We start from the raw sequence: 16478 nt of genomic DNA on the forward strand, positions 1-16478 counted from the left end.
AGCGCTAAATAAACACAGTCCAAGCACTACAAATTTTTGATTTCGGAGATATTATTTAGGTCGATTTGTGGTTTCGTGTGTGAATTCCGATTCATGATCCCTATTTTTATTCGTCGATTTCGTATTCGGCGAGTTAGCGGTCGTTTCCCATAATTTGTTTTTGATTCAGTTTATTTCTGAAGGTCGCTTGAACGCAGCCTTTAGTCCATTTTCACCTTTGTTCCCTATCCCCAACTGTCAACATGCATGAGCTGTCGCTGTTGGTTCAGAAAAAATAATCAAAAACGGGGAAAATTTTGTTATCAGTGGGAGTGTTTTGTGACATTTTTCGTGTAAAATCTACCTTTATCAGGTGAATATAATCCTCCTGGTGTTCGAAATCTTCATTTCCAAGGGACCAATTATTATCAAAACCTCTTCCACAGCCCCTCAGAATGGCCGCAACGCTCAAACCGTATTTGACGGCAGTCCGTCACACCCTGACCGCAGCGATGTGTCTGACCAACTTTTCCTCCCAGGTCGTCGAACGGCACAACAAACCCGAGGTGGAAGTGCGGTCCAGCAAGGAACTGCTCCTGACTCCGGTGGTCATCTCCCGAAACGAAAAGGAGCGGGTCCTGATCGAAACCAGCGTAAACTCCGTTCGGATCAGCATTGCCGTCAAACAGGCCGACGAAATCGAGAAGATCCTCTGCCACAAGTTTACCCGGTTCATGATGATGCGGGCGGAGAACTTTATTATTCTGCGGCGGAAACCGATCGAGGGCTACGACATTAGCTTCCTGATCACGAACTTCCACACCGAACAGATGTACAAGCACAAGCTGGTGGACTTTGTGATCCACTTCATGGAGGAAATCGACAAGGAGATCAGCGAAATGAAACTGGCGGTCAATGCGAGGGCTCGGATCTGCTCCGAGGAGTTCTTGAAGCGGTTCTAAGGGGGGACAATATGCATTTACTAAACGATCGAATCATGGCAATTGTGCATTTCGTTTTTTCGGATTTACGTTTTTTTTTGTTAAGAAAGGTAAGTGAGCTGCCAATGGATGACTCACTGCGAACTGATCGTGTCTTTTCAGTTTCTTTTTTAGGATATTTCCAAGGCGGTTTGCCGATCTCGCAATACCCTACCACAAAGAAAGCTAAAACGCGTAAACTACGTTGAAATCTACGCTACACAAACTGATGATGTATCTATATCTAAAATCCTTTTCACACGCAAGTCTACATTCAAGTATTACACGTATAATGTTGGTTTAGAAGGAAGGTTCAATCCGTTCGAATACGAGCCAAATTTAGGAACAAAGATAAGAGTTTAATCCAAGATGTCCAAGGCGTTGTGCTTCTAGAGAAATCTCCTGTCTTCAACTTCTTTCAATATGGATGTCGTACCATTCCAAAAGCCTGTATAGCTATATGCTAACAAACTAATATTAGTTTACGGAACAGCTTGCAGAATGATGATTTTTACAGCATGAGTCGTAAATTTATCCTACGATGCTTGTCGGAATGCGTTTACCATAATTTAATAATTTCTGAAAAATTGAGAAAACAGTTGCGTAATGAAAAAGCGTTGCGTAATGAATCATTACAGCACTGCTTTTAGTTGCCTAATGACTGTTCCCCCACAGCATACTTCAGTGCAGGAAAGTAGGCAGTTTCATGACAGATTGGGGGTGATGAAAAACAGCCTATTACGATGAGAAATTGCAAAAAAAATAATATCTATTGCAAGCTTAAGCCTGATTCGCTGCTGACAAGTAATTTTTCGGCCTATCTTGATGCATGGAAAATTTCTGCAAGGAATCAATCAAGAATGCGCCTTTTTCTGATTGCAGTACGCAGTTGAAAAGAAATGTCAATTCAAATGGAGCTCACTGTAGAAAATTTCTTGACCAATTCTTCCGCAGAAATTTTTACTTTTCTTGAGCGGAGCAGCATACTTAGCTTTAAGCCTAATTTGCTGCTGAAGGCCGGTTTGCTACTGACAAGAAAAGGAATCGCCTATCTCGATGCGTGGAAAATTTCTCCCAAGAAATGGTCAAGAAAATCACTTTTTTCTGATCGCAGTACGCAGTTGAGAAGAAATGTCACTTCAAAGGGGGCTCTCTATAGGAAATTTCTTGACCCTTTCAGTCAAGGAATTTCTTTACTTTTCTTGAGCGAAACAGCATACTTAGCTTGAACAGGAATCGCTAAAGAAATTTCTCGCCGATTCCTTGCGGAAATTCTCTACAGCGACTCCCGTTTGAACTGACATTTCTTTTCAACTGCGCACTGCGATCATAAAAAAAGCGCTTCCTTGATCGATTCCTTGCAGGAATTTTCCATGCATCAAGATAGACCAAGAAATTACTTGTCAGCAGCGAATCAGGCTTAAAGCTCCAATTCACTTCCAGATCACATTCCTCTATTGTAAATTTTGGACCTTATCGAACGCGACGATTTGTAATCGTCGCCGGTGAAACCGTCGCCAAAATCGTCGCCAGCCAACCAGCCGCTGCGAATTTGACGTTTCACCAGTCTTACCAACATAACGGCACATCACCTGCTTTGATTTGTTTGCTGGCGACGATTTGTTTGGTCTGTTTGAAAGTTGGCGGCGTGTTTCGTTGCCCATGAAACAGACAATATATTTCAATGCAAGTCTCTATATTTAAATGGGAGTCTCTAACGTCTCTTTTTTGATCAAAATGGTATCTAAGTCCTTCTCCTTGCAGCTAATTCTGATTCTGAATACTTAACCAGGAATTTCCACAGTGACTCACAGTGACCACAGTACTAAAAATTTCCCAAAATGCAATTTCCTCTAGTAATTTTTCCTCCAATTCAAGTTTTTCACCGATTTGTCCAGTAGTTACTATAGCAGATCTGCCAGACTCCTACAAGAGTGCTTCCAAAAAAAAACTCAACAAGGATTTATTCCAGAGTTTGGTTATTACAAACTTAACGGATTTTTTCAGTTATTTCTCTAACCTTTTTCATATAAATTTCTTCGTGAATTCATCTATAGTTTTTATTTTAAATTACTCCAAAGCTCTTCGAAGGATTACTCCAGGAAATCTATGTTATCGCACATAAGAGCGTCTGGTGGCTTGGATCACTGCCGAGTGGTACTTATTCATACGAAAACACAATCGAGAATTCATGGGTAACTGTAATTACACTGACTGAAACGACAGATATTTGCTACACAAACTGAACTATACAAAACTGTATTTGCACAAACAATTACTTAACTTGGATTAACTATGATTTATTGGAATGATAATGATTGGTTCTAACTGCGCGCGCGTTCATACTGTGAGTCACTTGTACGGAATTTAAAGGACTATTAACTGATTTTAACTGCTATGGTGATTTTATAAGATTCCAAAATATATACATTTTTAGATGAACCAATATTGCAGTTACTGAATTATAAAGGAATACTGACTACATAGAATTTCACATACAAGCATAATTGATTATGGCGCAAATTCAACACTGATGTAGTTATGTCGACTATTGTAGTGGAGCTGCTACCAAGTAGGTACAGTCCAACTTATTTATCCCGATTTACGCGTAAACCAGGGTGTCGACTACCTGGAAAAACCTGGAAAGTCAGGGAATGTCAGGGAATTTATTTTTGACCTGGAAAGTCAGGGAAAATCAGGGAAAAAATATCAATACCACAACATCAAACGAGTTTATTGTCTGCAAAGTAATTGATCATGCTAAATCAATACACCTTCAGCATGGCTTTGCTTTGTAGGCGCGGACTCTAACAACTCGACTAAGGAATCAGGACCCAGAAAATTCTCCAGAAATTCTGAGGATAATTCTCAAAGTTCCTCGATTATTTTTAGTAATCCAGAAACTCATTGAAAAGCAGAAAATTTTCAGGAATATCATTTAAAATAATCATGATAATCTATTGACAATTTGTGATATTACTTAGAGATGCTCGTAGATGAATTCTTAGAGGAGTTCCTCGGAGCATTGCTGAAGGTATGACAAATTCAAGAGAAACATTGGAAACCTTCTAATTAGGGCATTATTCAAGCCCTGAATGCATTGCGTTAAGAATATTCAGATAAATTTTTCGGGGAGAAAAGCTAGGGGTTATTCATATCGGAATCCTAAACTATTAACTAACAAAATTACCTGTAACGAATCATCGTGAAGAATTATCAAAGGTGAATAAGGAAAAAAGGTGTAAAAAAAGAAAACTATTTGGAAAATATCTATGTCATCCTGAAAAATATTTTTATAAGCATGCCTGAAATAATTCTAGGAATTCCAAATGCTATTTTTGGAAATATTTAAGACTAAACGAAATTCTTTAACAATTTTTAGAGAATCTTGTAGATGAGGAGCTTCTGGGGGAAATCTTTCAAGAGTTCATTGAAAAGTATTGAAGGAATATCTGGAAAAACACCTTAAGGATTTCAAGAAGAATTTCTAAGCAATCTATGTTGAATTCCTTGAAGCAATTCTCCAAAAAAGTTCTATGGCAATGGCTAGAATTTTGCCTGGAAAAAGAAATAGCCAAATTTTAGGATAGCTTTCTTCCACTAAAAAAAGTATGGTGGATGAGCGTAATAGTGTTGCGTCTTGTGTAAAAAAGTTATAATCAGGAAGGAGTCCAACATTGTCGTTCATGCCTAAAATTTTAAATTAGGTCTGAGGTAGTTCACTAGCCGAGAACATCTTCATTCATACAGATCTTCAAGTCTGAAAAGTAAATATATTCTCAATTGTTCAGTTTTATCATATCAACTTGAATAAACGTTCAACAATGTCATCTGGCAGGTACATATATCTCAATAAAGTATAAGCTTTTGATCAGTTTATTCATACGACCTATAACATAAACATCATAAAAATCGTCGAATATGTATCTTCTTGTAAAAATCGTACTTATTTCGTGGTCTTTGTGGCCTTGCAGATAGCGGCGTCAGTCGTCTAGACGTATTGTGCCACGATGTGTGGGTTCGTTTCCTGCTCCAGTCGGTGAAAACTTTTCGTCGAACGAAAAATTCATCACTGGGCTACTGGGTGTTTCGTGTTGTCCGTTGATCGTTCAGTCTGTGCAGCCTATGTGCTGAAGACGGTGTAAATCGTCTTTTAAAAATTAACCAACTCAGTGGTCTGGAACTTTTCTGGAAAATGACTGGAAGGTCAGGGAAAGTCAGGGAATTTTAATTTTCGAAATTGAGTCGACACCCTGGTAAACAATCTATTTAGAACTCAGTGATTCTTTCTCCAGAAATTTCTCCAACATATCATCCACGAATTAACCCTGCAGTTTGTAATTATTTGGTAACTCAATCGGGAGCACCACAGAGACTCCCTGATTCAAAACCTCAAGGTCGGCACGCTCACCAATAAAACTCGTGGTCAGGAAGTTCTCGCACATAGTTTAGTCTACCACAGAAGTTCTTTAAACTGGCTAGCTTCACTCCCGGGTGGTAAATGACTGGACAATGCGTACCACTGGTGCTTCGCGTACCTGCAGGTATAAAATAGATTCCATTTGTGGTCCTTAGCCTCTTGTCCAGTAACTCCTATCCCTACCTCCCCGTGGTGCCGCCTGGGGTACGAGTAACCGTAGGGAAGATCGGGTAACCAACCCTGGTGGGACCTTGGTCGTATGCTGACAGGGAAGGGGGGCCCCTCTCTTCTGAGGGTATAGCTTATCAGAGCGTCTGTTCTCCATGTTAGGAGCGACTGATCATCGTCCAAGTGCCAGCGTGGGACTCTAAACAGTGCTGTGCACGATGATCCTTCGGCGAGACAGGGGGTTGGTGCAGGTCTTACAAGCCAGCCGTAAAAATCATCAGTACAGGAAGCATACAATGTAAATTCGGACCGGAACAATCGGCATAGACCCAGACATCGAAAACAGACTAACGATTGGAAACTCGGATCATGGAACTGTAAGTCTCTCAATTTCTTGGGAAGTACCCGCATTCTTTCCGATTATTGAGGGTCCGCAAGTTCGACATCGTAGCGCTGCAGGAGGTTTGCTGGAAAAGGTCGACGGTACATATGTATAGGGATGGTTATACCATCTACCAGAGCTGCGGCAACAGACATGAGCTAAGCACAGCTTTTATCGTGATGGGCGAAATGCAGAGGCGCGTGATTGTGTGGTGGCCAATCGACAACAGAATGTGCAAGTTGAGGATCAAAGGCCGTTTCTTCAATATCAGCATAATCAACGTGCACAGCCCTCACCTAGCAAGTGACGATGACGATAAGGACGCTTTCTACGCGCAGCTGGAACGTGAATACGACGGCTGCCCAAGCCATGATGTCAAAATCGTTATCGGAGATCTCAACGCTCAGGTTGGCCAGGAGGAGGAATTTAGACAGATTATAGGGAAGTTCAGCGCTCACCAGCTTACGAACGAAAACGGCCTTAGACTGATTGATTTCGCCGCCTCCAAAAACATGGCCATACGTAGTACCTACTTCCAGCACAGCCTCCCGTATCGGTACACCTGGAGATTACCCCAACAGACTGAATCGCAAATCGACCACGTTTTGATTGATGGAAGACACTTCTCGGACATTATTGACGTCAGAACCTATCGCGGCGCAAACATCGATTCGGACCACTACCTAGTGACGGTTAAAATGCGCCAACGACTCTCCGTTGTGAACAACATTCGGTACCAACGCCCGCCACGGAACAACCTGGAACGACTCAAGTTACCCGAAGTCGCAACTGATTATGCACAAAGCCTTGAAGCTGCGTTGCCGGAAGAGGAAGAGCTCACCGAAGCCCTTCTTGAGGACTGATGGAGTAGTCTCAAAGCAGCCATTAACAACGCAGCGGAAGGTGCCGTTGGGTTCGTGGAAGCAAATCGACGGAACGGTTGGTTCGACGAGGAGTGTCAGACGGTTTTGGACGAGAAGAATGCAGTGCGGGCGATAATGCTGCAGCAAGGCACCCGTCAAAACGTGGAACGATACAAACAGAAGCAAAGACAGCAAACCCATCTATTCCGGGATAAAAAGCGCCGCATGGAAGAGTTGGAGTGCGAAGAGATGGAGCAGCTATATCGTTCTCAAGACACGCGTAAGTTCTACAAGAAACTCAATGCATCCCGCAAAGGCTTTGTGCCGCGAGCACAATTAGAATGTTTATTTAATACACACTTCCCCGGATGTGTGGACATAGCATCTACGGATGAACCAAATGTCTTTTCATGTAGTTACGAGTCTCTGGCCTCGGCTCGCAGTATCGTAACTACTGAATCGATTCAATGGGCACTTAATAGTTTTGCTCCTTTCAAATCTCCAGGAGCGGATGGGATTTATCCTGTTCTGCTCCAAAAGGGATTTGAGTTTTTCAAACATGTTTTGAAAAAGCTACTTGTAAGCAGTTTTGCTACCGGGTACATTCCCAAATCCTGGCGTGATATTACTGTAAAGTTTATCCCAAAAGGTGGACGTGCGTCGTATGAAGAAGCGAAGAGTTTTAGACCAATCAGTCTGACCTATTTTCTTCTGAAATGTCTGGAACGCATTATCGATCATCACATCCGTGATGTTTATTTGGCAAACATGCCTCTTCATGTGAATCAACATGCTTACCAACCTGGAAAGTCCACTGTGACTCTTTTACACAAAGTTGTATACGATATCGAGAAAGCATTCGCTCAGAAGCAATCTTGCTTGGGTGTTTTCTTGAATATTGAGGGTGCCTTTGATAACGTGTATTTCGAGTCCATATTGGAAGCCGCAAGAAACCATGGGCTACCTACAATGATTACCAATTGGATTCATCAAATACTCAAAAACCGACATCTCTTCTCGACATTGCGTCAAGCAGCGATTCGAAAATTGAGTGTTTGCGGATGCCCCCAAGGGGGAGTCTTGTCACCACTTTTGTGGAATCTCGTAGCACACAGTGGCTTCGTTTATAAGGAACTTTTATCCTACCTTATTACATCAGCAGCTTTAGCACAGGACACCAACGCGCCAGGCATCCAGCACACCATCATCCTAGTTGTGGGTTCGAATCCTGATTCCAACAAAATAAAATCATTCAGATGGTAAAGAAAACCATTGGAAGGTAGCCAATGGATTCATTGTTTTGTTTATTTTTAACGCAAGCCCTAAACATACATTATTTTAAGCTAATATACATCATGAACCCTAAATATACAAACATAAATGCTTTAGTAGGGCTTGTGCATTAAAACTGCTTTACCAAGTATTGCATTAATTTGGTTGTTGTGGGGCCCTTTCCCACTTTAATTATGCTTTAAAAAGCTCTTAAAGGTTATGTCACTTTAAAACAAAATCTGATAGCATACTATAGAGCAAACATAAAGTATTCATATATAGCTTCGTGGTTACTTGGGTGATCAAGTAAAGTATGTCGGAGTCATTCTAGATTCCAGACTTTCATGGACACTTCACATTGATTTCAGAGTCAAAAAAGCTTGCATGGCCTTCGGTCAATGCCGGCGAACCTTTGGTAAAACTCGGGGCCTCAAACCCAAATATATCAAATGGATTTACACAACAGTTGTTCGACCAATATTGGCATGTCTTGTGTGGTGGCAAAAGGGTGAAGTGAGAACAATCCAATCCAAATTGGGCCATCTCCAAAGGATGTGCTTGATGGCGATGTCTGGTGCGTTCTCTACAACTCCCACAGCAGCGCTTGAGGCCATTTTCTACACATATATCTTAAACAAGAAGCACTTTCTTGCTCTTACCGTTTATGGGTACTGGATCTACTGGAGAAAAATCCAGTGAATCGTAGATCTACACACACTTCGTTGTTTCCACTTTTAGTGAATTGGGACAAAATTGTCCTTGCTCCAAGTGATCTCACAATTGCTTGTCACTTTCCTTACAGGACATTTATCACACAATTCCCTTCACGGGAAGAGTGGACGTCTGGCTATTTGGAAAAAAGTATATCAAACAATATAGTATGTTACCCTGATGGATCCCTTCTTGAAGGTAGAGCTGGTGCAGGAGTATATTCTCGTGAGCTATTAAGGCTGAATCAGTTTTACTCACTTGGTAGAAACTGCACCGTTTTTCAGGCGGAAATATTTGCCCTTATGTGTGGAGTGCAATCAGCACTTCAACAGCGCGTAATGGGTAAAGTCATATACTTCTGTTCAGATAGTCAAGCTGCTATAAAAGCTCTCGCTTCGGCCAACTCAAGGTCGAAGCTTGTTATCGCATGTCGAACTCAAATTGAGGAACTGAATTCAGTCAACTCTGTAAACCTTGTATGGGTACCTGGCCATTCTTCCATCGCTGGAAATGAATTGGCTGATGAGCTAGCTCGCGATGGAGCATCGCATGACTTCATTGGCCCTGAGCCGGCTATTCCAATTTCGAAGTGCTGGGTGAAGCTTCAGATAAATTCTTGGGCGGCAACTCAGCACAAGCAATATTGGAATAGTCTGGAGTCATGTCGTCAAACAAAATTGTACATTACTGAGCCATCTCCAAGGGTGGCGAAGTATTTAACAAATCTGTCAAAGCAGAATTGCAGTCTCTTGGTCAGAGCGTTGACAGGCCACTGCCGACTCAACTATCACATGGCAAATATTCAGCGTGCTGACTTGTTTGTGTGTGGTAGTTGCAACCCGGGAGCATCATGACAGCTGCAGTACAACGTCTGTGTACCGAAAAATTTTAATCCGTGGTACTGTCAAACTCAATGAAATCATGGAGTGTGCTCAGAATAGGGCGTAAACTAGAACTATGCTTGATGGACATAAAAAAGTTTTACAATTGGGTTGTTTAGTGATGAAAAATTCACCGTTTTTTGTAGCTTGATCGAAAGAGCACATTTTTCTAAGTGCAACACGATTTTATTGCGCTTTAATATCTTAATTTTGATATAGTAAATGATTAAAACAGATTTCATTCCGTTGACTGAATGACATTTCATTTTACACAATGACAGCTCGTCCCGAAGTAAATTTTGCCGAGGGGTGATTCATACACGATTTCCATACTAAATTCAAACGTGTTTTAAAAATAGTTCCAGGGCATTAAAAATTATGAAACTTTGGATTATGGCTCAGTTTTTAACGTATAATCAGAATATGTAAAAAACAGGATACCCCTAAACAAGCCAATTGGGTCCTAAAATGTTTGATGAAATCTTGTTTTTATTTAATAACACGAAAGAGCATGTTACTCTTACTACTTTAGCAATTTTTCCCGCTCAAATAATGGCTATATCATGTTTAAACTTTAATTTAAAAATTTGGTCCATAAATGAACCTTGACACTTAAGATCATGTTTGACGTTCGCTCAGTCGACAAAAACACCACAGGGGTTATAGTTCGACCACTGGGGTTGTTCCTATCTGACATTTCGTAAGGGAAACGGAAAACAAAATACACCCAAAATTTGAGTTTAAGCCAAAGGATGTGACAAAATCTAAAAAAAATGTTTTTTGGGCTTAAACCAAAGGAAAACATTAGAAAATTGAGTAAACATGTGTTTTTGGCCTAAACTTACGCGTTTGGCACTAAAATTGGGACAGGGCTTTAGGACCCTATTTTTGTTTGGCATTTGTAACACAGACAAACAGACGTCACATCTCATCATTGTCCATCGATCACCTTTTTAACGGTCGATTCAAAAATATGGTAGGTGGCCAATCCGCCACCCGCAGCGCTCGCATCATTTTTGTTCGCTTTTGACGTTTACACACTACCGCCATCTGTTGGCCCGTCGGCCAAACACACTAATTTTAGCATTGGGCGTACATGTCCTCGTGATTATGATTTTGATCGAGATTTGTTCTATGTGTTACGTCTGTTTGTCTGTGTTTGTAATATCATTATAAACGAGTGATCACCAAATAGCGATTCTCTGAAAGGATTTGTACGGGCATCGGGAAGATTTTGTATGGCCCATGAGCGAATTTTGAATAGTGGTGTGATGAAGTCCGCATGCTGTAAGTTGCTTATAGTATAGTATGCTGTAAGTTGCTTATAGTATAGATCCTTTGTTTACAAAAATATTTTTTGACCACTTAGCAATTCAAAGCAAGATAAATTTGTTAGGGATCGTTCAAATATTACGCAACACAACAGGGGGAGGAAAGGGGTATTTTGTAATGTTACGGTAAATACATCCAATAAATTTAAATTTTCCAAACAAGATCTGTTAGTTCAGGGAGGAAGGGGGTTTAAATTGGCAAATTTCTGTTTATGAAATATTCAAATGTAATATTTAAATCATCCCTTATATTTACGATGATCATTAATTTATGGCCGCATGGCCACGAAGCCCACAATATATCATTTATTTTATGTTACGGCCAGCGCTTTCTTTCGAGGGCACAAAAGTGATGCACAAAATCAGTTGGGCTATATTGTCAGTAATTTCTTATGGATTACTTTCCCGCAAAACAAAGCACTAACAGGTCATTTAATCTTTTCACCAAACAAATTGGTGCGCTTTTAAGTTCATTTGGTGCTTAAACTTGGTGATTTTATTAAATTTATTTCCATTGGCAGACGAAAATATCAGACTCGCCCTTATTTTATTTCATTCCATTCGTTGTTTTGCACCCGTCAATAACGAAACAAAATTTCAATCTGCCATAGTGAAAAATTGTGCCGGCAGCGGTGGATGGCTCCATTGTTTACGTTGCAAGTAGGTACGTGAAAATTGCGTTATCTGTCACTTCGCGGGGGGGTTGGGTAGTTGTGACTCCGATTATGGAACTTCGTATCACCTGATATGTAACTGTCCAGTTTTTTCGCAAATGCGATTCCAATTACTTGGTAAACACTTATCCAGCTTTTTACGAGCGCTAATGGCTGCCGCAAACAGGCTCGCTTTCTGGTAGGGATTAAATGATTTGACGTTTAGCTTGGGTCCGTTCAATAGAAAACGACCCAAGCCAAACGTCAAATCGACATGTCCCTACCAGAATGCGAGCTTGTTTGCGGCGGCCATTAGCGCTTTTAAAAACCTGGATTAAGTGAAACTGAATTCAGAAGCCTAAATCTTCAGGACATTCTGTTAAGGTACCGTGGGGCAAGTGGGTAATGGATTTAGCATAGTTGGGATTCTTTAAATCCTAGAGATTTTAAATTAAAACAAATGAGGTCGTGTATATTTTTTAGCTTGACTCTCACCAAATATAAGCAGTATGCTGAAATTTATTTTTCTGAAAAATTGAAGAAAAAAGTCCAGAAAAAGTTTTTGAAAAACGTCTCCTTACTTTTCACTTACCCCACAAGTGGGGCAAGTGAAAAGTTTATCGTTTTGAACAATAAATTCAAAAACTAACAGTTATATTCACGATTTCTAATAACTTTAACATTTGTTAAGGCGTCTCAATGAACAATAACATAAGTAACATGTAAACAAAGAAAATTTGATTCTTGTTACTCGAATTTTCTTCTGTTTAGTTATGTTTGTTGAAATGATTTGACAACATTATAACTGCAACATTTCCAATGTTAGTTCGTACATCATGGAACAGCAATTGCATTTCTGCTCTGTAGAATTTACACCGCTCGTTTTTTTGTCAAGAAAACCTGTTTCTTGAATTATCAGCACGTTCTGTTGTTCTATGATAATTCCGAATTTTGTATACTTATGGCTACCTAGAGAGAAAACACAAAATTAATCTCTAATAAGAAACTTTTCACTTGCCCCACGTGATTAAAAAATTGACGGTGTTTCAATTTAGTTAGTTTTAGTTCTATGTCGAATCAATTCTGAAACTTTTTTTATTGCAGTTTAAAAGGTTTAAAACTGTCAGAGGGGACAACTTAGAAGTGGTACAGAAAATTATTTTCCGCAACTTTTTTCCGCTGAAAATATTAAAATAAGATTGCACGCTACCAACTTGTTACGGAGTTATATTTAACAGGTTAACAATCTTTCGCTCTATTATGCAATAATGGTTGAAAAATCTCAGGAATCTCTTACATATCGTAATGTTCTGAATGGCCTCGAAGGTTTACACATGAGTTTAAAACGTTAATTCACATATTTAGTAAAATATGCAAATTATTTTCACTTACCCCATTTACCCACTTGCCCCGCGGTACCTTATTCTTAACCCGCTGTGGTAATGAGCTATAGGCTCTCTTTACGCTCACGCGTTTTGCAGTGCCCTTTTTAGGGCGCTGTTCGTACCCATTGTGGTATGGAGCTACATGCTCTCATTTTGCTTATGCGATCTTCCCTCTTCAAGGGACCCCACTCCTATTTCCTCCCATCTTTACCTTCCCTTACCTCTCCCATCGGGTAGATGATGAAATAGGCTCAAATATGGCGATGGCACAAATCTCCCAACTGGTGGTGAACATGCCTTTGGAGCCGACCTTCTGATACCTGATAACTTCGTAGAATAAACGCGAATTCCTCTTACATTGACCTCCAGGGGATTGACCCACAATTTGGAAAATTATACAAACAGCTGTTGTAGCAAATTGCTTATGACTAGCGATCGTTCAAGTTCTTAGTTGTGGAAAATGGTATTGTACGGCCAAGAAAAGTCCAATTTTATCGGTATCACACTCTAAATTTACGATTTTATTCCGAGTCCACACAGCAGCAGTAGTAGATCAGTACATATTACAGCAAAAGTTAGAAAACATCCGCCTCTCCTCACCGCGCGCCATCATGCTGCAGCGTCCGACGGAACTCATTTCCGACTCTTCTTCAGACTGAACCCGGCGCCCTTGAAGGCCTCGAATGGATCCTCCTCCTGTTTGTCCTCGTTGGACTCCACCTTGCGGACGGTCCTGTCGAATCGCAACAACCCGAACGGATGATCGTAATCCGGAATGCCACGAACGTAGTTTGCCCTGTGAGCTGGCGCCGACTCGGACACAGAGCCATCCTTTTTCTTCTTGCCATCGAGTCGCGATCCGGAACCCTTGAATGCAACGAAACCAGCTGGTTCAGGCATCAGCTCGGCCGGATCCACGGCCATCGGCTCTTCCTCCTTGGCCTTCTTCTGCGGTTCGGTGTAACCCACGGGTGGCGCAAATTCCACATTCATATCACACTCGATGATGGTGACGGCTGGACCGGGTTTCGTCTCCAGCACGGACAATTCGTACGTGTAGTTGTTGTATTTGATTGCGATGAGGTCACCCGTCGTGAGGCAGGCAAAGTTTCGCAGACAATTCTCGAGCACGGCCTTCGGGTTGGTAATGTCTAGAAATTCGACGCTCTGCGGTTGAAACTTGGAATATTTGGCCACCGGGAGGGATACGCTCTCAATCTGCACTATGTCGCCCTCATCTAGCAGGAGATTGTGCATCATCTGAAAGTGAAAATGGATTACATTCAATGCTCAATAAATCGAAGATTATTTAATTAAAAAAAAAATTTCCCACAACCAGTTCATTTAGACCTTTAGAAGTTACTGTGAAAGTTTGAAGGAATTGAATGAAAGGTAATTGACATCCGTCAATTCTAAGGGCAAGCGAAACAAGCTTGAAATTTGTATATATGTGCGAAATAGTTCCAATTACATTTTCGACCATAGGCGATGACGCTGTAGTTGATGAATTTGTTTTATTATTGATTTGAAAATTTTACAATCAATATAGAAGAGACTGCTACAAATAACCTGTGCCCTTGTTTCTATAAAAATCCACCGAGGGAACAGTGGAATCCATCTCAGGTCAATGGAGGAGACCTTCGTGCCTCTGAACAGGGAGACTGCGAGGATACCTTTAGGCCTAAGCATTAATTCTACCAAAACGAAGTACATGGTAGCAGATAGAGATGGAAGTAGGCCTAGTGGTGTTGGTGCCCCAAACGTTCGGGGCAACTGGAGGAGTATTACCCAGGACCGACGAAGATGGAACTCTTCAATTAGCTTGGAACAAGATAGGGAAGTAATGTGTTAATCTCACCCAGTAGGGAATGTAGATCTTCCCTTCGTCCGCCACAAACTCCAGCACTCCGGCATGTGTGCTCCGGTTGATTTTGTTGTTGGTCAATTTGAACAGCATCGGGTACTCCACATTCAGTCTGGTTAACTGATCCAAAGCTGAAGGGGGCATGATGACTAAAAAGATGAGAGGAATTAGTTTTAATCTTCCCAATATGGAATACTGGATACTTACTTTTTCCTCCATTCTCGACATCCTGGCGTTCGTTTCCAGGCAGCATCGAAACCGAATAGCACTTGTAGGTGGTATTAAACGGACGGGAATGGTCCGGAAACATCATATTAAAGCCATTGAACTGGAACTAGACAAAATTAACAAAAAAGAACCGCAGAACGGAGATCATATTATTAGACGAGACGCCCCTTTGCCATCAGATTTTTTTTTGCAAAATAATTTCAAATAATAACCGAAACCACATCAAAAACCCAAACGGGAATTGCGAGAGAACAAAGAGACATTGGGCAAGAAGGACTTACCATTTTTGTGATCGCTGGTTTCTCCCTGAGGAAATGAAGCAGTGAAGGGGAATTTTCTACGAAACGGCAACCAACACTGAGCGATATTGTTGAACGGTTCCCGGAGAGCTACAGTTTAAAAAATAAGTGATTGATTGCGAAATTAAACTTCCGTATCGTTGACGTCCTGCCACTTATTAGTAGGAAATTTTTCGCTGATGCGCGATGAATGACGATGTAAATAACAAAACAGCAGAAACGATTTCGGATTTTGACAGTTTCTGTTTCCATGGTGTTCCGCTTTCATCAGCTGGCCGATTGATGCCCTTCAGAAATTGAGAGCGATGCAAGAACGCTGCCAACTAAGCAAGGTTGTAAACCAGCACTCACGCAGGCCGAGTGATTTCTACACAGAGCCTGACCCAAGTAACCAAATAGCACTTTAATTCGCCCTCCGTGCTAATATAGTGCTATTGCAGAGCTAACATGCCCTATATTAGCCGTATAATAGCCCTATAAGACCAAAAAGGCGAATGAGCGGGCTAGTGGTTACTTGGGGAGCTGATTTTTTTTATAGAAGTCTGGGAAATTCTTTTGATCTTCTGCGTCTTTCTTGATGAATGTAGGTAGCACAATCACAGAGCCAATGCGTGATTTCTCTGAGATAACGCCCTAAAAGCCATTGGTAACCACGTGTGTAGCTCGTTGTTTCTGAGTAAAAGAAAGAATAAGCATCCAAACCAACATCACGGGCAGGTAGGGCATTCAAAAGCGGTAGGCACACCTTGCAACTAAAGATGAATTGGATGGTATGTGCAGAGTCTATGAATGGAGAGTTGCGCGAAGAGTGAAACCAAATCTACCTATCGAACTGTCAAACCGTCTACCTATCGAGCAGACCAGCAAAACAGATAGGGGCTGTTTTCAAAGACGAAGAAGAACAATCATTCAAAGAAGTCTCTTCGCGCAACTCTCCATTCATAGACTCTGGGTATGTGCAGCTCTAACATTTGGTACACTCAAGAAAACAGCTCCCTGGAATACATGTGCAGTTGCACATACCTGGTTCGATTTAGCTATTTCATTATTTCCATTTGTATC

The 16478-nt window shown here is 41.1% G+C and overlaps 2 protein-coding genes across 5 annotated transcripts; one reads left to right on the plus strand and one right to left on the minus strand.

The window, feature by feature from the left end:
* The first annotated feature begins 209 nt into the window (after nt 1–209).
* On the plus strand, nt 210–1327 carry LOC5571414 (actin-related protein 2/3 complex subunit 4). Of its 3 annotated transcripts, none has more exons than XM_021851540.1 (3): nt 210–352; nt 434–1030; nt 1083–1327. In XM_021851540.1, exon 2 carries the CDS (start codon nt 435–437, stop codon nt 939–941), a length of 507 nt encoding a protein of 168 aa, XP_021707232.1. In that variant the 5' UTR covers nt 210–352; nt 434; the 3' UTR covers nt 942–1030; nt 1083–1327. The 3 variants fall into 3 exon arrangements, with proteins under 3 accessions (XP_021707232.1, XP_001653669.1, XP_001653667.1); XM_001653619.2 differs by having other exon boundaries at nt 211–352; nt 426–1030; XM_001653617.2 differs by having other exon boundaries at nt 211–352; nt 426–1030; nt 1095–1327.
* A 12187-nt stretch (nt 1328–13514) lies between these two features.
* Nucleotides 13515–15647, minus strand: LOC5571413 (ubiquitin fusion degradation protein 1 homolog). 2 transcript variants are annotated; one of them, XM_001653615.2, is made up of 4 exons: nt 15399–15647; nt 15097–15217; nt 14884–15038; nt 13515–14285 (listed from the first exon to the last, which is right to left on the minus strand). In XM_001653615.2, the coding sequence occupies exons 1-4, from the start codon at nt 15399–15401 to the stop codon at nt 13659–13661; spliced, it is 906 nt and encodes a 301-aa protein (XP_001653665.1). In that variant the 5' UTR covers nt 15402–15647; the 3' UTR covers nt 13515–13658. The 2 variants fall into 2 exon arrangements, with proteins under 2 accessions (XP_001653665.1, XP_001653664.1); XM_001653614.2 differs by having other exon boundaries at nt 15097–15223.
* Between the last annotated feature and the right edge of the window lie 831 nt (nt 15648–16478).

This window comes from Aedes aegypti, chromosome 3 (genome assembly GCF_002204515.2).
Source record: "Aedes aegypti strain LVP_AGWG chromosome 3, AaegL5.0 Primary Assembly, whole genome shotgun sequence".
Lineage (NCBI taxonomy): Eukaryota > Metazoa > Arthropoda > Insecta > Diptera > Culicidae > Aedes > Aedes aegypti.

Coding starts and splice junctions, on each gene's coding strand:
- LOC5571414 (XM_021851540.1), top strand. CDS start 435: ATGGCCGCAACGCTCAAACCGTATTTGACGGCAGTCCGTCACACCCTG.
- LOC5571413 (XM_001653614.2), bottom strand. Junction 15,039..15,096: donor TGTCGAGAATGGAGGAAAAA/GTAAGTATCCAG, acceptor TCATCTTTTTAG/TCATCATGCCCCCTTCAGCT. Junction 14,286..14,883: donor AGATCTACATTCCCTACTGG/GTGAGATTAACA, acceptor TTTCACTTTCAG/ATGATGCACAATCTCCTGCT.